This window comes from Epinephelus moara, chromosome 12, assembly GCF_006386435.1.
Source record: "Epinephelus moara isolate mb chromosome 12, YSFRI_EMoa_1.0, whole genome shotgun sequence".
NCBI classification, from domain to species: domain Eukaryota; kingdom Metazoa; phylum Chordata; class Actinopteri; order Perciformes; family Serranidae; genus Epinephelus; species Epinephelus moara.
Genome location: NC_065517.1, coordinates 40,106,985 through 40,128,312, shown reverse-complemented (window position 1 = coordinate 40,128,312; position 21,328 = coordinate 40,106,985). Strand labels below are relative to the sequence as shown.

The following is a 21,328-nucleotide window of genomic DNA, read 5'->3' as shown; positions in this document are numbered from 1 at the left end:
CGAGCGGAGATTTCCTCTGCTCATATGAAGCCAGGATAAATCACACACAAGACTTAAAATGCTATTTTAGTGGAGGCTTTATTGTCTTCACAATTTATTGTTTCTTATCTGTGAAATAAAGTAAAAGAAGCAGAACCTACAACATAGGTACGGCGTCGATTCAAAGCAGAGGTATAAATCCTGCTTAAAGAACAGGGTTGCACTGGATTTATAACACAAGACAAAACTAGAGCATCATTGCAAAACAGAATGTGGCCCAATAATAGTTTAATCTTGATTATTTCGGTTTTATAATCCCTGGCAGAAAAAAGTTTGATTCACACAGCGATACCTCTCTGCCTCTCTGTGCAGCACAGGTACAGCCTCACATAGATTCCATGCACTGCTGAATGCTGAAAGGTGGTGTTGACAAACTGGTTACCTTGAGTGCTGACGACCTACTTTAGTTAAATATCAGTGTACTGTTGTTGGAGGTACAACAGGGAGGAATGAGGAGAAATCCAGGACAGACGAACCAAGTAACCACAACAGAAATAGCCCGTAGTACCAAGTACAATTATAAAAATGTTTCTCAGCCTTTTAGCTAGTTTATATTTGTTCCACATGGCCCAGTAGCACACATTCTGTGGCCCACTGTGTTTCCTCTGGCTGCAGGCTGCAAACCACTGACAGCACAGATGTTTATACATTTATTGGAACCATGTTTGTGTGCGCTGACCTGTATGTGTAACTGTCTCCCTCGCTCACGCAGGAACACTAAACGCCCTCCTAAAACAGAAGGGCCAGACGACCTCCGAGGGTCCCGTGTGGTCGCTAAACGGTAACCAAGGTGACCGCTGGAAGCAGGCAAAAGTAAGCATCCATCCGACGGCATCCTTCCAGGTGAGACCGACAAACTTAATCAATCCGATACGCAGCAGCATTCCTCTTGTTGCCCTCTATTTTCTTCCCTGACTATGTTTGTATGCCGAAGTATTAGTTTCCTCGGGGGCGGCATATTGATGTAGCGCTTCACAAGCTGTGATATTAAGCAGAGAAGTGGACATTGTTTGCTACTGAGAAAGCAATATCACTCATGCTTTGCCATCAGGATGCCTAATCTTTGCGAGTAGCGAATATAGAACTGCAATATTCTCCATCATTTTTACGACTGCAGTTGTGGAAAGTAATTATATTTTCAGCTGCACTTCTGTTTCTTTTTTTTTTTTGTTCCCACTGTCACTTCTAAGTGCACCACGGGCTTTCTTCATTTTAAATTTTGTGACATTAAAAACTGGAACAACAGCCACCTGCTGTTATGTTTCATAAGGCGCCATTTAGCTAAATTACACTGTGTACTTGCTTTTAGATTTTATCTTACGGCAGTGCTAATTTTCTTGTTTTTGTGGTCGATCCAGAACATATAATATGACAAACATGTTTATCTCTCCGCAGGTGGTACTCGAGGGTATCCGGGGACCGGGCATCGAGGGAGACATCGCCATCGATGATGTCACGCTGGAGGAAGGGGAATGTCGAGACCCACCGCCCAGTGAGTAGCACAGCATTCCCGCCTCCTCCATCCCCTCTCGTCTGTCCCTCTTATCTGAGCTCCGGGCTCTTGCTCTGACTCGTTGGACAAGGTTGAGATTTACGAGAGGGGATCTAATCTTAGACAGTTGCCAGCATTGAACCACCATCTCATTGGGAGAACACGGTTGCCAAAGCAACAGTGTTGTAATCACATGAATGATAGCCACGCCGGCTGAGTGGAGCACTGTAATTGCGCTGCAGGAACAAACAGAAGGTAAAAACAGGAAACAGGACACAGAAAAGAGCCTGCAATTGACAAGGTGGTATTTGTAGCCAAATGCTCTTTGATTTAATTCATGTTATTTATGGCTGGAGGAACATTATTCCCAGAAGCTTCTCAAACTGAGGCATCCCTTTAACACAGCAGAGATGAATCAGGGTGATCTGTTTTCATTTTTCATGTCTTTCCTATTCATTTTATTACTGCGAGATTATTATTCGGCTTATATTTCATTTGGATCCATTATGATTCAAAGTGACAGCATTAATTCATTTGGAGGATAATGCAAAGAATTATGCATCTCTGTCTGACATGATGAATCTTATGTGACTTTCTGTGATATAAGAGGGAAAAATGAGAACGATCTCATGGAGGTGACTGATGAAGATTCAGAGTAGCTTTTTTAGGATCTGCTCACACAGGTTAGTTATGCTTTAAAGGAATGACTCAACGTTTTGGGGAATACATGCATTCATTCTGTTGCATAGAGTTAGTTGAGAAGATCGATACCACTCTCGTGTCTGTCTGTAAATTATAAACTGGAGTCAGGAGACGGTTAGCTTAGCTTAGCTTATAGACAGAAAGCAGAGGGAGATAGTTAGCCTGGATCTAAACTGTGGTAACAAAATGACCTACTCACACCTTAATGTCTTGTTTGTACATCATTTGTGGAGGGGGTTTAGGTGGGGGCGGGGCTAATACAAACACTCAACACTCATTCATTCATACCTAAACAACAGCAGAGGTCAACTTGCACTAACTACCAAAGCAACTTATGTGACCGTACCTAAAATGACATATATTACAGTTAAAATATACCGTTCTTGAGGCAACTGTGGCTCAGTACTTAGAGCGGGTCATCCATTAATGGAAGATCGATGGTTTGATCGGCAGCTCCTCCAATCCGTTCATATGTCAAAGTATCTTTGAGAAAGATACTGAGCCCCAAATTGCTCCCGATGGCTGCTCCCTCAGAGTGTGAGTGCGTGTGAGTGGTTACTGAATAGCAGGAGGCACCATGTATGGTAGCCTTGGCCACCACTGTGTGAATGTGACATGTAGTGTGAATAGAACTTTAAGTGGTCAGAATACTAGAAAGTTGCTATACAAGTGTAGTCCATTTACCATCGAACAGTCGCAGTTTTAAACACGTTAACCTCATGAAATGGTCACAGTTCCGCTCCAAAAGTATCTGGTTAGGTTTCGCACAAACATCATGGTTCAGCAATAAATTAGCACTTTTATCTCTAACACAACGTGGCATATGTCGCGTGACATGCGTGACAAACTAGCATACTATGCTACAGTATGTTGTTATTAAAAGAAGTCAACCTTGACACCAGACTCTGGGGTGAAAGTCCTGTGCTTGATTGACCTATCCACCATCTATCCCGCTCACCATATAGGGGCGAATTTGATTTTTGTACAACATTAAGCAGCACAGCATCTGCAGTGATGCAGGCACTGTGCTGGACTGTCGTGGTGAAGAGGGAGCTGAGCCAGAAAGCTTTCGATTTACTGGTCCATCTACGTCCCAACCCTCACCTACGGTCATGAGCTCTGGGTAGTGACTGAAAGAATGAGGTCATGGATACAAGCGGCCGAAATGAGTTTCCTCCGTGGGGTGTCTGGGCTCAGCCTTGGAGATAGGGTGAGGAGCTCGGACATCCGGAGGGAGCTCGGAGTGCTCCTTCGCGTTAAAAGAGGTTAGTTGAGGTGGTGTGGGTATCTGATAAGGATCCTCCTGGGCGCTTCCCGCTGGATGATTTCTGGGCACGTCCCACTGGTAGGAGGCCCCGAAGCGAACCCAGAACATGCTGGAAGGATTACATAGCTTGTCTGGTCTGGGAGCGCCTCAGGGTTAGGGTTTGGGTTAACCCCAGGAGTAGCTGGAAAGCATTGCTGGGGAATACTGGAATACTTTGCTCGGCCTGCTGTCCCGGCCACTCGGCTTTGGATAAGTGGTTGAAAATGGATGGATGGATGGATACGTCACTTCCTCCTCTACTCCTGTAATAACTACTATGGCCACTGGTATGGGTCGTAATAAGCTGCCTGCACAGTCGACCGGTTTGGTCATTTTTTCAGTGAGAGCAGGCAACCACCTTCCGCCACACCAAATTCCGCTCTCAAATTTAGTCTCAGTTACTTTTTTGAAATCCACATGAATCACTTTTCACATCGGCATCAATAACATCAACCGAGCAAGCACTTAAAAAACCTTAAAAGAAAATACATCACTTCTGAAGCTGACGCTCTTGTTGTTTCCTTCTTTGAAAGCCAGTGGTGAAGAACACCAGGAGCAGATGCCAGGAGTTGAGTTTTTGTTAAACTAGAATTATGACTGGTGTGTTAACGACGTGCCAAATTAATCAGAGCACACAAGGCCAAATTGCCTTCTAGGTTACCATATGGCCAGCTGCTGACATGCAATGTAGCTTCTAAAAGGCTATTTTTTAAAATGGAGTCTGGCGCAGTGCTCTCCACCCACAGAAGACGCACTGTGGCTACATTACATCACTTCCAGCGAACTTCACAGAGAACAGTGAGAGGAAAACAGCATCACCGATCTGTTTTAGCCAAATATTCTCTGGTCTAGCTCAGCAAAGAACACGAATTCTCCAAATCTATCAGCATGTTGTTCAACACAGCCCGTTTGTAACTGGTAGCTTACCAACGATGTTATGCTCACGTGACCTGTTCAGCTGACTTCAGAGTTTAGATAACACTCTGCTGTCCTGCAGTTAATACAGACATGAACTGACCACAGACACATGCCTTGTTCATGGACTCATGATGGTGATATTAAGCATTATTTTTGGTATTAAAAAGCGATTTTTATGACCTGTGCAATTCTAGGGGAAACACTGCAGTGGTATCAATCTTCTCAACTAACTCTTGGCAGGAAAGTGAGTAAGCGTATTTCCCAAAATGGTGAACTATCCCATCAAAACACACTTGGCTCATTACTGTACATGTATGTGTTCTGTTGTTGTGTCTGGTGTGTTTGTGTTTCCTTCTTTGGAGTATATAAAACCAACAGCTGTCATTATTTTCTGTTTCTTTTCCTCCTCCCTTTGTAGATCTCAGCTCCAAGGATCCACTCACCTCCTCCCATATATGGCTGCTATGCATCACCTTGGTGATGACCCTCCTGGAAGGTCAGAGGTGACCCTTCTCTCCGTCATCTCAGAGGCGAATATTCAGACCCACCGTCTGTGAACTATACCCTCGGCATCCAATCACCAAAGATTCATGCATCCTGAAAGCAGCAGGGGTCCCCTGACAGACCACGGACGGACCGGAATTAACGAAAGACAGAAAAAATCGTGATTAAAAAAGTTACACAAAAAGTAATAAAGAAGATGCGCTAATTTTTTAAAAAGAGACCTCTTTTACAGAAAACACTCCTCGGTGCGGGACTCTGGACGTCTTTACGAGCACAAAGACAGGTGGGCGACGAACAAGCCTGGACTTTGGCGAAAGAGTTCACAAGCGTCGAGGGAGGACAGTTTGTAAAGCACAAGAACAATTTTATGAAGTTATGAAAATATCTTTGAAAGGCGGCGGAACATAGACACTGCTGACTTTTTGAAGAGGAAATAACATTTTCCCTGCTTACAAACACATGGAATCAGACCTTTCTCTGTGTATCTTTATCTTCATTTTCTCGCACCAGATGCCAATCACCGACACTTTGTTTTTCACTCTAGCCCGGCCTCACGTCACACCTTGGCATTTCTTTATCTGCTTGGTGCTGTACTGTAGAAAAACAAGGACTCTGGCAACATTTAGTTCTGTCTGCTTACTCCCCTGTAGCTGCCTATGTATCTATTAACACTGTGCTCACGAGTCCAAGTGGCCAACCGACGGTATGGTGGCAGAACAATGAAAGCAGAAGAGGCAGCGGAGGTGTAGAGAGCTCGGACTGGAGGGCAGAGAGGAGGAGCTGGAGAGAGAGGGAGAACAGAGAGGAGGGATGAGGAGGAACAGGCAGAGAGTAGAGAAAGGTCCGATTAGTGAGGCCTGACTCAAATATCCAGTCGGCGGTCCGCCTGTGGAACAGAAGCCACTTTACTTTCTGCCATGAAACAAAGTGCCTTCAGATTACAAACCGAATCGTGAGCCTGGGTGTTAATCAACATCGAACACATCTCTGTTCATGTTTCCTCTGATGGGCTATTTTCTACATGTTTCTTTTGCCCCACAAGTGCTGATGGGAGGGCATGCGTGTTCAGAGGGGGTATGCGGTTGCGGTCCACCCGGATTTAACTCCTGATGGGACAGTTGCGTGTGTGCGAGTGTGTGTATGTGTGTGTGTTTGTGTGTGTGCATGCGCCTAATGCCTATGCCTACGCGTAGTTCGGTGTGAGGGCAGCCGACCAGGCGGTGCTGGCAGACCAGGTTTGGAAACAATTTGGATAAAAACGGCGGCAACGGTGAAAGTGAGGCTCTGGATCGTGTTTTTTTTTTGTTTGTTTTTTCGCAGAAAGACGAGATGACGCAGGAGGATAAAGACACTTCGTCGAATGAATATCCCACTCTCTCTTCCCATAATTCTCCCTCCCTGCGGGCGAGCATTTTTTAAACAAAAGAACAACTGCTGAATAAAACATTGTACAGGGAGGAGAGTAGGAACTTTGGGACTGCAGGCTCGTCATGAGGGTGATACGCCTCGCCCCTATCCTCCACCATTTCTATGGAACAATATGAGAATAAAAGATAATAATGACCATAATAATAGTCATGATATTTTATTACTCTAGCGAGAATGTTTCTCTGCTTTTACACAAACTGTGAAGATTGACTGTGGAAGATCTACCTGAGACCATAACCTTAACCAGCGGGGTTTTTAAAAAATGTATTGTAAAAAAGAGAAAACAAGAAAATGAAAAATTCCGTTCATTGTTGGTTATGACAAATGTTTTGAGGACTTGTGTCTTGTTTCTTATTTTTTCCGTTGAAGATGACTTAACTTCCTTTCTCTTCTTGTTGTCTCCCTTTGCATTGCTTAAGTATCAAAGCTGATGGAAGCATAAGAAGTAAACCAATTTGGTAACTGTATAACTTGTAAATGTTAAAGAAGCTCTATTCAAAGGTTTATGATAAATGTTTTATGTTGGAGTACAGGAAGCACAACATACAGTTTAAGGTCTCGACATATAAAAATCCATTTTATATTTCTCTGCACATACGTGACCTACTCCCACAGGCTTTCCAACACAAGTCCACGTTTGACAGCAGACTGATCATTTTTTACTCGTTACATTCATATTTATAGCGCAACCAGAACACTGAAGGACACAAAGGGAACCCAGAGTATAAGTGAAGTCTTCATGGGTGCAGACTGGGTGCAGGTTCAGCTTGGTGTTGTGGTTGTTCAGCATATGTAGCCTCTTCTGTGGAAGCCTGGGTCGGTCCGAGTGGGTCATGTACATGTGTGAGCATAAAGCTGTGTACAATAGGTGTGATAAGAAACTGATACATGTAAAGAAGATAAATACGCTGAGCAAAACAGAGCAGAATGATGAGCATTTCAGGGCATCCTTATAATATCATTATGGTCTGTGTGATGTTATTGCAGAGACATAATCACAGCTATTATCTGCTCTCCATTTCTGTTTGTTTCCTTTCATTCCTGTGTTTTTATTTTACGTACGGCCCAGATCACAATGAATGTAAATGGAGTTCTGGGGGGAGTTCTTTTTTTACGGTCTTACTAGATGTAATGTTTTACTAAAACATATGTTTTTGTGTGCTTTTGATGATGAGAACTTTCAGACTTTCATAGGTTGTTTTGGACACGTCAAGAACATGAAGTCCATCTGACTTTGACACAATTTCCAAAAAATAAAAAATAACAAGCTCAGATTAAATATCCATTAGCTAGTAACTATATCCTGCTGCGGTATAGTGAGAAATGAAAAGTGCCAAAGTGCCCCGTGCAGTCGTCACTGTCACTGAGTATGGATATGAGTTCCTTAAGATATTTGGGTAACTGTTCCTTTTACGACCACCCCGAGCGCCTGGTCAGTCCTGATGTGATAATAGCTCCATCTTTAATGAATGATTCAAAATTACAGCTGGATTTAAATGAAAGAACACCTTGAGTATCACTTGGGTATTTAGGTCAAAATTGTAGTTTAGGGAAACAAGTGTATTCATTTTCTGAGATCCCGTTAGCTTAGCTTAGCTTAGCACAAAGACTGAAAACAGGGGGAAACTGTTAGCCTGCCTCTGTCCGAAGATAACAAAACCTGCCTTTTATTTAACACTTGTCTTTTCGCTTGTTTAGTTCGTACAAAACCTGCAGTATAAAGATGACAAGTTTTGGACAGGAGACTTCAGGAGGCCCCTGCTGTCGGCTGAGACGTGCTGCGTCTTAAATCAGATACTTCCATTAATAGGGGAGATCGGGGATGGTTGTAACATTTTGGACATTTCTGTCTGTATCTTGCAGCTCTTTTAAGCCAGTGAGTTCAAATGTGATGCAACCTAGTTACATGTGCCTGCTATTAAATGGTGTAGCTGTTATCTCTGTAACACAAACAGACAATGCATCCCTCGTTCTCAAACACAAGGAGTTAAATGTTACAGTTAGTTGTAATACAATTTAGCATTATGACGTAAGGATTATGACAATGGTTTTCATTCAACATTTACATGACTTTTAACATAGCCTGTCCCTGTTTGGAGGAATTGAAAGTGTTTTCAACCATTCCTGCCCCNCCCCCCCCCCCCCCCCCCAATACTTATATGTACTTAGTTGCGTAGTGCGCAAATTTTACAGGGTAGTGTTGTTTCAAATCAAACATGGCCATTGCGCACTTACCAGAATTTCCAACCTCAATTATAGTTTCTTCCTCTCAGCGAATTGCAACCGAAGGTGCATAAACATCAGAGATAACATACGCCCACATTTCAAATATCTTAAGCCACAACATTTGTAGTTTCAATGCCTGATGATATAATGTCCAACTGTTAGCTAGCTAGCAAGCTAACGTTAGTATTCATGTTATTGTTAGCAGTACTGAATTATTACACAATTTATCCAATAAACAAACATCAGGCCTCTATCTGACAACAGTATAGTCCGTTCATGAAAAATTCACAGGTATACCTTAGCTTAAATTTGTCCAATGCTTCAGTGTTCACGGTGGTAGAGTCCCTGGCTGCCATTTCAAAAGTTTGAATTGTGTTTGTGGTCCCACCCCTACTGCTAACTAGCCAAAATGGTGACCATTGAGTGTCCAATGTGCCAAACTCAACTTTATGACCTTTACAAGCACACCATCTGTGTACTAATTAGGGCTGCCACTAATGATTATTTTCATTGTCGACTAATCTGTCAATTATTTCTTCGATTAGTCGACTAATCATTTCATCGAAAAATGTGTTAAAATGTTGAAAAATGTCGGCCTGTCTCGCCCAAACCCCAAAATTACATCATCTAATGTCTTGTTTCATACTCACGCCAAAGGGTTTTAGTTCACTGTCACGGGAGAGTGTGTAAAGCTGCCAATATCTGAACGTAAGAAGCTGCAGTAAGAGTATTTTGGGGTACTTTTATAGTACTTTTCTATGAAAAATGACTCAAACCGATTAGTCGACTACTAAAATAGTTACCGATTATTTTAATAGTCGATTAGTCATCGATTAGTCGACTAATCGTGGCAGCCCTACTACTAATAAGACACAGCATTTTGCCGTTCTTCTTAGTGTGAACGCGCTCAAACTAGCGAGTATAAGTACAGAAGTGTCCCATCTTTGTACATATCAAACAAACGAGATATACTATACGTGCTCATAAGCAAACATCAGGGGATATTTTGTCATTTTCGGACAGAGCAAGACTGTTAGCTGTTTTTCTTGTTTTTTTAGTCTTTATGCTAAGCTAAGCTAACTGGCTGCTGGCTGTAGGCCTGTATTTATGGTACGGAAGTCGATGGTTAAGGCATGACCTGCCCTACTCTGCCTCTAATTGCTTTACCCTCCCCAACCCAACCAATGAAGGCAACGTGTACTAGCCAATCAGAAGGAGAGCAGGGCGGGTCATGCCTTCGTCATCCTAGGACAGGGGAAGGCAACCTGCAGCTCTGGAGCCATATACGACTCTTTAGCCCCTCTGCAGTGGCTCCATTTGGCTTTGAGAAAAAATTGTAAATTGTAAAAATGTGTAGCCTATGCACTGAATTAATAGAAAGAAAATAAAGTTTGAACATTTCGTCAACTAAAATGTCATGCGCCCTTGTCCTCTAAATTTACCAAACCTCGACCACAGTGGCTCATCTAGAGCCCCCCTAGCTAGGCTAACAATGGATTCCAAATTCATAAAAGTAAAAGTCTCTGAGGAAAATATAGAATTTAATAGTGCATGGACGGATTAGTTTGCTTTCTCCGCCAATGCTGCAATGTTAAAGTGCCAAAAAAAAAAATCACAGATAGCCAACTGCAGAGGAGCCATCTTGTGTTAAAACATGTTTTTGAATGCTTATTTTGATTTATTTTAATGTTGTTGGCTAATTTGGACTTCATACGCAGTGTTACCATAACATTTAGATATGTTTTGCGGCTCCAGGAGGATTGTTCTTAATTATATTTGGTGATAAATGCCTCTTTAAGGTTTCCGACCCCTGAGCTAGGAAAAAAAAGGCTCGCTGTACAGATGGCAGTCGTATCAATCTTCTTGCCTAACTCTCAGCAAAAAGCAAAAAGGCGTACTACCCCAAAAGTCAAACTATTGTTTTAAAATAACCTGAGTTTGAAAAATTTCTTCTTTACAGTATATATTCGCCTTATTAGTTTGTGTGTGTTGGAGTTATGTCAACATCGGCCTTTCAAAAACTACTGCAGACCTTTCATCCTGCATATTATTAAGTTCTGGGTACATTCACACGTATCTGCAAAACTTTCATCTGCACGAAGGAAATCTTCACAAAACCACGTCTGAAATTCGACAGCAAAAGGAATCATTGTTTGTTTCTGTGGTATTAAAGCTCTCACCATATCCTTTATTTCCATTTCTGTGCAATCCACACACCCTGTGTCAGCCTGTGCCCTTTGTGTACAGCAGAGATGTGAGTCTGGTGAGTAGCTTACACTCTCGGCTCGGCGCTATTTATTGATAAAAGTCCTCTAAGCTACTTCAAAGTACAATTGAAGGGGATTAACAGTTTTTTGAATATGTAAACAGTGTTGTGTTTACTGACTTTATTTTGATGATTAGAGGCTTCTGTAGTCATGGAAGGTGTGAAGTGCTCGTATAAACTAACGAGGGGAAATGGGTTGGAGGTATTTGTGGCTTGTGATTAGTTTGGGAGCTGAATGTGTCCATGTGTGCCAAGTGTTTCATCACTGTGCCTGGGCCCGAGATATTTGGTGTGTGTTGTTTTTCCCACCAGCGCGTACAGTATTAGATGTTTCTCACAGGAGCCACTTAAGTTTGACACTCATGCAAGAGTTTGCAGTTGTGGTGATAGTGCCATGAATTTTAATAGAGGGTTACAGAAATAAAATGACTGTACCTTTTTTTTCCTCTCTCTTTTCTTTTTGGTAGACTGATCCAGGAACCTATTAAGTTCAGTACTGGAAAACTCTTTTACAATAACATCAAATTTAGAAGTCTCAGTTTACTTATGGGGTGTATATACTACAGGTACTGCAACTAATACAGCTGTCTGGTATTAAATACTGCACTCTGGCACCTCTTTCGTTCATGCTTCACAGTTACTGGTTTAATCACCAGCTGACTAGTAACATCTAGTCACATTCATGCAGGTGTACAGTGTTTTGCTTATGCCAGTATTTGCTGCAACAGCTCCCTCTACCAACGAGACCTCCGTCTTATGTGCTTTATTCACGCTGTTATTAATCTTACAGAGTTTTAATGTTCATGTTTGTGTTTATTAAGGTTGAGATTCTCCCAGCAGAGTCCTTGTTGCTGCTCGGATTCTTTTAGAGCTCCCTCAAACAGCAGAGCCTTTTTCACCAAATCATTAATTCCATAATTTTAGCTTAGTTTTGTTTAGTTTATTTGCACATACATGTAAAGAAAAGACAAGAAAAAAGAAATTAGAGGTTTAAACATTGTTTAGGAGAGGTTAGAAGCTGAAAATGGCTCATGAAGATACCTCCCCTAGTAAATAGCAACAAATATACATAAAAAGAACGGCTAGGCAGAAATCTGGAAAAGCACCTGCTGCTCTCCCCTCTCTGACCTAAGCCCCTCCCACCAATCGGAAACGGGCATACACATGCGCTTCATACAGTTACCCAATGTTCCGATACTTGAACAGTTGCCCGCAGCGCAGCCTTTGCGTGCTGTCTTGCCCCGCTCTCTCATTCTCCATTTATTAGACCACAAATCACAGACAGCAATTAGCTAGCCGCACACCCCACCGCTGTGGACTGCCTCCCCAGGAGGAGAGCAGGCAGCAGCTTGTGTAATGGACCTTTGGTTGGCAGTTGTCGAGCTAGAAGTTGGCCAGTGTGGGCTGGTGGCCAACAGCAGCAGAGGGTCTAACCTGTGTAGAGGCAGCAACAGAAAGTTTGATTTGGCTAGGGGGCGGGGTCGTCCACTGGCCTCGAGTTGTGGTTAGCGCTTGCTGGATTTGGGTTGCTACAGCTGCCGACTGGGGGTCCATCCTCCAAAGCTGCTGCCCGCTCTCGTCCCGGTGAGGTGGTCTGTAGTGGCGTAGTGGCGAGGATTGAGGCAGAGGATACTTAGATTCAACGCTCTAGCTAACATTAGCTACATAAATGTGAACTTGAAGCCACAGCCGTGAGCCTTTGGTTTCGGTTAGCAGGAGGCTACACTATTAGCAACATTGTCTGTCTATCTCTGAAACACTTTGCAGATACTGACGCGTTTTTGTTTTTGTTTTGTTTTTTCGTTTATTGTCAGACTCTCATTTTGATAACTCCATCTCTGTTTTTCTGGATTGCTTTGCAGCGTCGGCAGAATGCTGGAATAGCAACTTGCTCTGCAGGATTCATCGCCATTGAATCAGACTTTCACCATCTGAAGAGACGTTCAGGGGCATCTGCATTTATAGAACAGGTCTGAAATGACCTGTGATTGGTCAAAATCTCCCATGACAGGCTAGATTTTATTAAGCCTGAAAACTGAACCACAGGTGCAGGTGTCTAGTTTACTCTCAGACCACTTAAATTTCAGTATGCTCAAGGGTTATTATGGGATTTATACCCTGTAAAGCTGAAATTAAACTGCCTACCCCAGCTTTAAGTGTCAGGTTAAAACCATTAGGCTGAAAATGCACCGTAGAATCACATAAAAACTAAAGTACTGAACCTTGTAGTTTCAGCAAATACTAAACATTATAAATGAGGTGTTTGGGTCAGTTGTATTGCATTGCATTACATCGTCCTGGTCACACTAGAAATTGCCTTTTTCTGTGTAACACTGCTGCAAACAAACAGCAAGTCGATCGTTATTGCATGGGGAAAGGCAAGAGCCATTTGGTAGGTGGGAGGAGAGAAGCAGTACAGTTTACAGAGACAGAAATAGTGTTTTCCTTTTAAAATGCAGTTTCACCGTCTTCGCTGAGAAAATGACACGTCTGACTCTCTGCCTTCGTGTAACATGAAAGGTACATGTTGGTCTTAATTGAACTGAGGTGGAAATAACCTATCGTCTGATAATGTAAGGACCAAGGAAACAAACAAGGAGCGGCTTTTTTTCACTGCTGTTACACCCAAGATGAAAATCAGTTATTTCCTTTGACAAATACACAAAAGAATTATGCAGTTGTGCATGAATGTACCCAGTGCTTACATTAATACCATTAAAATGGAGCCACTGTAGCATTAAAGGATGTGGCCTGTGAGGGTTTGTGCAGGCTGCAGATTGAACATAATTGCTGCAACATGATGCAGCGTGCTGAAACAATTTCCCAGGTTCTTTGGTGAATTTGATTAAACCTATCCATGTGAGTAGAACCATGACCAGTTGCTATGTGGGGAAATGTAATTTAAAACAAAGTATTGCCTTAATTCCTAGAAAGTGCATACCTTGTAATATTCTAAAGTACAAGTGGCAAAGATCTCGCTTCAAGTCGTTTTTCAGTCGTGCTGCTGAACTTCTTGAAAGGTGTTTTTAAAGCGATTCAGCTGTAATTTTCACAGTTTTACCCACTTACACACAGCTATAATCACCTGGTTATGTATTATTCTTACCATGTATTTAAATGCTTAATACCTAGTGCTTCAAGGGTCTCTAAAAGGAACAGTCCCGGCATTTCTTTCTGAGTGGAAATGTTCTCATTTTCTGTTCAACCTAAGAAGGGCTTTGTCACATTGTGCCATTCATCGCGCTATTTTAGCTCCCCGAATAACCATCCAGTTCCACAAGCATGATATAATTGCAGCTGGTAGCCCCAATTATCACGACACACACCCTGCTTTCTTGGTATTGATTCAGCAAAAGAGAAGTGGTGCCAGCAGTGGGTGGGGGGAGGGGGGTGTTGTGGTTAGGCACGACCAGCGTCGGCGCGGAGAATTGGCAGTCACAGTGGATTTGGCAGAAAAGTGTTGATACGAGGGACTCAAACAGGAACAAAATGTCTGTCATATTAAACCTGAGACATTACCACTGTGTTGAATGTGTTTTCAAGAGTAAAATTGCCATCTTAATGCGTCGAGTTTCTTTCACTCTCGCACAGTGGCTAGGCAGCAGTGAGTGACTTCTCGACAGGAGGCTGACTGCAGTCTCACTAAATAACTGGGAAAGGTAGACACATTTCAGAGATCTCATTTTACTCTGTCAGGGAAGAAGCACTATGTCGCTATTTGATGGCGTGGCTGCTCAGTGTGACAACTTCACCAGTGGGAAAACTGCCACCTCTTGGTACCTTATTGTCTCTCGCGTTGGAGCGAATCTCACGAGGACTCTCACAGGGCCAGGCGGGAGCAACATGACTGCTCGCACAGACTCCATTTTTACTTGTCCAGTTATTTACCGTCAGCGCCGCAGACTGCGCGCAGGATGACAAAACGAAGATGTAGAGAAATCGCCCCCCCTCGCTCTTGAAAAGACCCCTGGAAATAATAAGAATTGATGCTGTAATATCGAGGTTGTTAAGAAAGCTGTGTTTCAGTGATGTTATTTATCTTGTTCTGTGCCGACACCCTGTAATGATGACCTGTCACTCTTCTCTGTTTTGTGCTCTATATTTATATATGGTCAGGCTTCTTTTTCACTGTATTTCTTTGGATTTATCACCCATTTTTTGTGCCATACCTGCAACTAATGAAAAAATAAAGAAAAGGAATATTTTATGGGCTGTGTCAAATAAATTTTCCAACGACAGTACAAGACTGGAGCATAATAAAGTGTGACAGAATAGCATAGAGTAGAACACAGTGTCCCGTATTATATGCTTCAACACAAATCCTCTTGTTTCTGTGGCTCGCCTGTACTTGACACCTCTGTCCTCGTAGTTTTTCAAAGGGAAAGCCAAGTTATTCCCACAGTGACCACCTGTCTCCCACTCAAAGGGCCGGAGACAAAAGCTTTTGTGTTGTGCAAATTGTTCTTTTGACAGTACTCCCCAGTTTGTGGTTCTTCTGAGGAGCTAGCATGCTTGCTTTCCTCTCGGAGTTGAGAGCGTGTGAGTGATTGTGGCGAGAAAAGGACATCTGAGGGAAAGACTGAGGAATAACAATGGTGTGCGGAGGGGCTTGAAAGTCATCCAAAGGTTAGCCAGCAGGGGCCTCCCGACTGAGGAGAGCTTACAGAGCTGAAGCTACTGTACACAGTCTGAAATGATTCTTCTTCGTGCAGTCCAGCTCTCTGATATGCTAAACATGCAAGAAACCAACAAACTTTTTTTTATTATTTCTGAATAATCACAAGGTCAGGAAAATGGTATAATGTGGCTCATATAGGCAATAACATATGAGATTATAAAGGGACAGTTCACCCAAAAATCATCATCTTAGCTGTACAGACTGTTTTAATGCACTGTTCTCACATTTTCCTACACAAACCAGTGCACTAACATTTGTACATATTCCATGTCATGGTAAGCCAGCAATTTGCATATAATTCATGTATTTTGGAAGGCTGTGATCATATGACTTATGTGTTGATGTCCGGTTAGCGAATTTGTACATCCTATGATAGCGAAGGAATGACCCGCCTTATTCTGCCTTACTCTGCCCTCTGATTGGCTTACCCTGACATTCTTACCCTAAACCTAACCAATCCAACTAATGAAGGCAACAAGCACGAGCCAATCATAGGGAGAGTTATCCTCATTAACAAAGGATTCACAAATTTGCGTCCAGTGAGGAGGCAGGTTGGGGCAACATATGGGTCATAAAACACAGGACTTTCCTCAGGAGACTGGTGTTCAGATCCATGCGAGCTTTGGATCATTTTGAGGAACGTCTTCACCATGTTTCTTTTCCTAAAGTTAACCTCCGTGACTTTAGGCTAAGTACGTGACTTTGTGTACATCATTTGTGTGGTGCCAACAGGACACCATAAGACACGTTGTCCTGTGACACTGTGTATCCATCTAGATTGTTTTGGTGTGAGTTGCAGAGTGTTGGAGATATCAGCCGTAGAGATGTCTGCCTTCTCTACACTATAATAGAACTAGATATTACTCAGCTTGTGGAGCTCAAAGTGCCAAAAAAATACATTTGAAAAACTCAACATCAATGTCTCTTTCCAGAAATCATGACCTGGTTACTCAAGATAATCCACAGACCTTGTTGTGAGCAGTTTCATGTAGGAACTATTTTCTTCCTACCGAACTGCACCCGCCAACTGTATCACTGTGCAGAAGAAAGTGTGCATGCCATTGTTGCCAATTTAACAACTTTATTGTTAGATTTGACAACTTTTGGGGCGTTCATTGGCTCACCTGGGCCAAGCAGGGGTTGCATGTGCCACATGTGCAAAGACCCTGTCCTTGCTGCAGCAAATGCAGGCTCGACTCCACCCCATGCCCCCCACCAACAGCCTTCCTGTTGGTAAAGGCAAAAAAATAATCCTAAAAAAAAAAAAAAAAGATTTGGCAACTTTTAAGATTCCTTTCGCGAATGTTTTTCAAAAACGTGGCAAGCAACAAATCCAGTGACTTATTGGACAGTATTTCTCAGTTAATGTGCTCTACTGTGGCTCTCTGGACTGACTGTGTTTAATGGGAGGGACAGAGCAGCAGTACCCTGGAAATCCAGAGTTCTCGCGAGAGCACAATTTGAATTTGCTCAGCGAGTCACTCTGGCAATCAGTAATGATGCTCATTACCCATGCTGTTGGAGCCGAGCTGCACCAATCACATCGGTGTATCTGATATAGGCGGGCCAGAGGCGAGCTAAATAGATGACAACAGCGCTGCGACAGAATCAGTCAGTAAACATTGCAAGATGGCTACAGATGAACACCAGTTGTTTGAAACGGCTTTGGCCGCTACAATGAACGAGTTAGACTTGGCTTTTTCTCTAAAAGAGGAACAGAAGACGGCGCTCGAATCTTTCCTTTGCAAGAAGGACGTTTTTGCTGTTTTGTCGACCAGATACGGCAAGAGTCTAATCTACCAGTTAGCTCCGCGGTAGCTAAGCTCTGGGTACGTCACCCTGTGTATTGTTCTGATTGGTCGTAGTGTTATCCAATTGCGTGCAGTGATATTTTCAAATGCATGCTCGGTGCCGCCCCTCGAGTTGGGCCATTTGCATTACTCATAGCCAGACCCTAAATCTGTCTAGATTTGGGTCTGGATTTCCAGGCTAGAGCAGCAGCACATTCAGTCAACCAATCAGCAGCCAGCCAGAGTCAAATGAGCTGTGAAGGTGCGCACCTTATGACCAATCACTGATCCTTTTTTTATATTCTAAATGCTTTAACCCCACTATCCAAGTTTAATTTTGTTTTGTCAAAATAGACTTAAGAGTGGTGAATTTACTCTGGTGCATGATTAGCTCTGTATTCATGATACTGAGCTGTAACGTTAGCTAGCTCAGTGATGCTAGGTGAGCTAGCAGTAGATGCACGCTTCCATCTGCACGGTGATACAGTTGGCGGGTGTAGTTTAGCAGAAAGAAAATAGTTCCTGTATGAAACTGTTCACAACAAGGTCTGTGGATCATCTTGAATAACCAGGTCATGATTTCTATAAAGAGACATTGATGTTGAGTTTTTCAATTTTTTGGCACTTTGAGCACCACAAGCTGAGTGTCATCTAGTTCCATTATACTGGAGAGAAGGCAGACATCTCTACGGCTGATATCTCCAACACTCTGCAACTCACACCAAAACAATTGAGACTGATAAGTAACACCACAGGTGAGAGGAAAACCCTGATAGTCATTTGGAGATGTACTGTCCCTTTAAGGTTGCCTGTGTTTGTTCCACTGATCAACAGGTGGCATTAATGTGTCAGGAAACACACTGATGCACCAACACAGGCAGTGAAGAAGAAGAAGAAGAAGAAGAAGAAGAAGAAGAAGAGGAAGAGTGCAAGCCAGACACATGGAAGTAAACAATTAAAGTTTCAAACTTTTAAGTAAAATCAGTTTTGCAGATGTTTTATGAGAAAGAAACTACATTCACCATGTTTGTTGGAGCCCACAGATGCACACACTGCAGTCTGGTGAGCAACACTGAATGTAAACAGAAACTTTGATTGTGAAAACTTCACAGACACCTTAAGATGCTGAGCTGATGCTCCCAGCTAAGTTAAACTGAATTTCCCATCTGGGGATTGATAGAGGCTTATCTTGTCTTTTCTTAATTGTCTTCTGGCTCTACAGCTTCATATTTGCAGTGCAGAAATAAGTGTGATATGAGTTTTCTGATGTCGCTTTATTTTTTCAAATATCAAACTGTTTCCTGAGGGTTGAATCAGTTTTATTTATATAGTGTCAAATCATAACAAGTTATCTCAGGACAGCTTTTACACAGAGACAGTCTGACACCATAGCCTTTAATTTACAGAGACCAAACAATCCCCCCATGAGCAAAGCATTTGGCAGCAGTGGTGAGGATAAACTTCCTTTTAAGAGGCAGTAACCTCGAAGAGAACCAGGCTCTAGGTGAGCAGCCATCTGTCCTGACTGGTTGGGTTGAGGGAGACAAAGAGGGTCTGGCTCTTTACAAAAAATAACATGTTTTATCTCGTGTTAAATCCATGCACAAAAAAAAATGTTTTAAAAAATGTATTTATTTTTGCAGTGGTAGGTGCTGAGGTGGGTGTACTCTTGTATGTATTTCAATGGCTTTTTATCTGATATACTGTATATACTGTACGACCAGAAAAAGAGGACGGTGTCACATTGGTGGTGCAGTGGTGAGCATTGCCTCACAGCAAGAGGCTTCCTGGTTCGATCCTGTGTGGGGGAGCCCCTCTGTGCCAAGTTTGCATGTTCTCCCTGTGTCAGCGTGGGTTTCCTCCAGGTGCTCCAGCTTCCCCCCACAGTCCAAAGACATGCAGGTTAATTGGTGACTCTAAATTGTCCGTAGGTGTGAATGTGAGTGTGAATGGTTGTCTGTCTCTATGTGTCAGCCCTGTGATAGTCTGGTGACCTGTCCAGGGTGAACCCTGCCTCTCGCCCAGTGTCAGCTGGGATCTCTAACAGGATAAGCGGTTATGGAAAATGAATATACCTGTGTATACCCTCCACTACACCACTGACTATGTCTTGATAAACCATTCGCCCAGCCTCCCTGTGGCAACAAGACTCCAGGAAGTCTTTACCCCCAGCTGTTGATCACCACGACCTAACTTCCTGTAAAACCACAGGTTGTCATTTTTAGACATTTTGTTTGTGTATGGATTAAACAAACAAGATAAAACATGTTAAACAGATGAGGTTAAGAGCTGTTTGGTAGCGAGGGATTGTCTCCAAGTGTCTCAAAGGTCCAGTGTGTTGGGTTAAGGGGGTTGTACTGGCAGAAATGGATTAAATATAATAAGTATGTTTTCTTTAGTGAGTAATCGCCTGAAAATAAAGTCTGTTTATATCTACATAGGGAGCGGGCCCTAGTCTACTGTGTCTTCCATACAGTGGCCCAGAACAGACAAATCAAACACTGGCTCCTCTGCAATTAGCAGCATCTGAAAAACACTGATTTTTTAACGTGAAACTGTCATTCAGTGTTTTTACTGGTTTAAATCACCGGGTCCATTTGTTTTGGAGAGGAGGAGACCTCTGCACATAATTTGGCTGTTCTTAAAAACCTCCTGAACAATGAACACTAGAGGAATTCTAACCAGGAAAAGTTTCAGCTGGTTGCAATCTGCAGTCTTCACCACTAGATGCCACTAAATCCCCCTACATCTTACACACTGCTCCTTTAAACCTGCAATCTTTCTAATTAACTCCACTGGTTGCAAAAATTGAGTCCAATTTTATAAAAGTCTGTGAGAAAATGATCCTGCCTCTCACTTGATTTATTACCTTAGTAATCATTTTCCTCGTGACTTCATGGTCTCGAACTCTAGTTTCAAGTCTTCTTCAATACAGCATGATGTTCATTTTATAAATGATGGTCCCATTTACAGTAAAATGGATGATAATGCAGGTATGCCTTAGGGTGTGGCCACCTTGGGATTGACAAGATGCTGTGGCAGCATCATTGGGTTCTCAGTCAGCTCCACCCTATCGTCCAAATACGGTCACTTCTAGCTCTCAGAACCCAAGATGGTGACGGCCAAACTGCCATGAGATGCTTCAAAATGGGAGTCCACAAACCAGTGGGTGATGTGACGGTGGCTACATCCACTTCTTTCACACAGTCTGTGGCTTTAGGTATGTTTCAGCTGTTTCACCCTGCTTGCAGCCGTAATGCTTACCTAAGCTAATTGTCTCCTGGCTCTTTATGCACTAACATGATTGCTGTCGATTCTCTGATGTAACTCACGGCAAGAAAGCCAATAAGCATGCTTCTTTAATTCGCAAAGTGTCTTAAGTGTTACTTAACTATAAAGATATTCTGCTCATTTTAAAAGCTTATTAAAACACCAGGCTGCAATTTGCTGTTTATACAATACTGACAAATACAGCACTGCATGTCAGGATGATCTCTTAACACAGTTTTGGCTTCTTGCACACAACCAGGCCTTGCTGTCGGGGCTAATAGACAGTCTCCACCATACAGTCAGCTCTCCCCAAGGCCATGCTGAGTCCATACTCCCGAAAGGGAAGGTTTTTTTTTTTTTAAACTGGGAGTGGAGGAATCTGTGTTGTGTTGTTTTTCAGCCCTGTACCCTGAGAGAACAGCAGGAGAGTGTTATTGTTTTATGAGATGCAGATTTTGTCATCAGTCTCCCTTTAGCCTCGGGGCTTTCCTAAGGCTGCCCACCGATTTAGAGACTGCTATGGCTGTGTGTGTTTGTGTATAGGATGTGGGGGCCGCGCACGTGTGTGTGAGTGTGTGCAACATCCTCAACATGACAAAACATTTAGTTGTCACTGCCATACTGTATAGCCTTGAAAGTCCGTGTCTTTCTCCAGCGGTGCTGTTGTGTGAATTCGTAGCTCTACGATGAGCGATCAGAGCTGATGTCA

At 42.8% G+C, this 21,328-nt stretch overlaps 1 protein-coding gene across 1 annotated transcript in view; it reads left to right on the top strand.

Moving 5' to 3' along the window:
- LOC126398252 (MAM domain-containing glycosylphosphatidylinositol anchor protein 2-like) overlaps positions 1-7,585 on the top strand; it is a 338,561-nt gene extending 330,976 nt beyond the window's left edge. Inside the window, exons 16-18 of the mRNA XM_050057437.1 lie at positions 752-882; positions 1,435-1,531; positions 4,876-7,585. Of these exons, the coding sequence (XP_049913394.1) occupies positions 752-882; positions 1,435-1,531; positions 4,876-4,964 (317 nt within the window). The 3' untranslated portion in view covers positions 4,965-7,585. The remainder of the gene's footprint in view (positions 1-751; positions 883-1,434; positions 1,532-4,875) is intronic.
- The last annotated feature ends 13,743 nt before the right edge of the window (positions 7,586-21,328 follow it).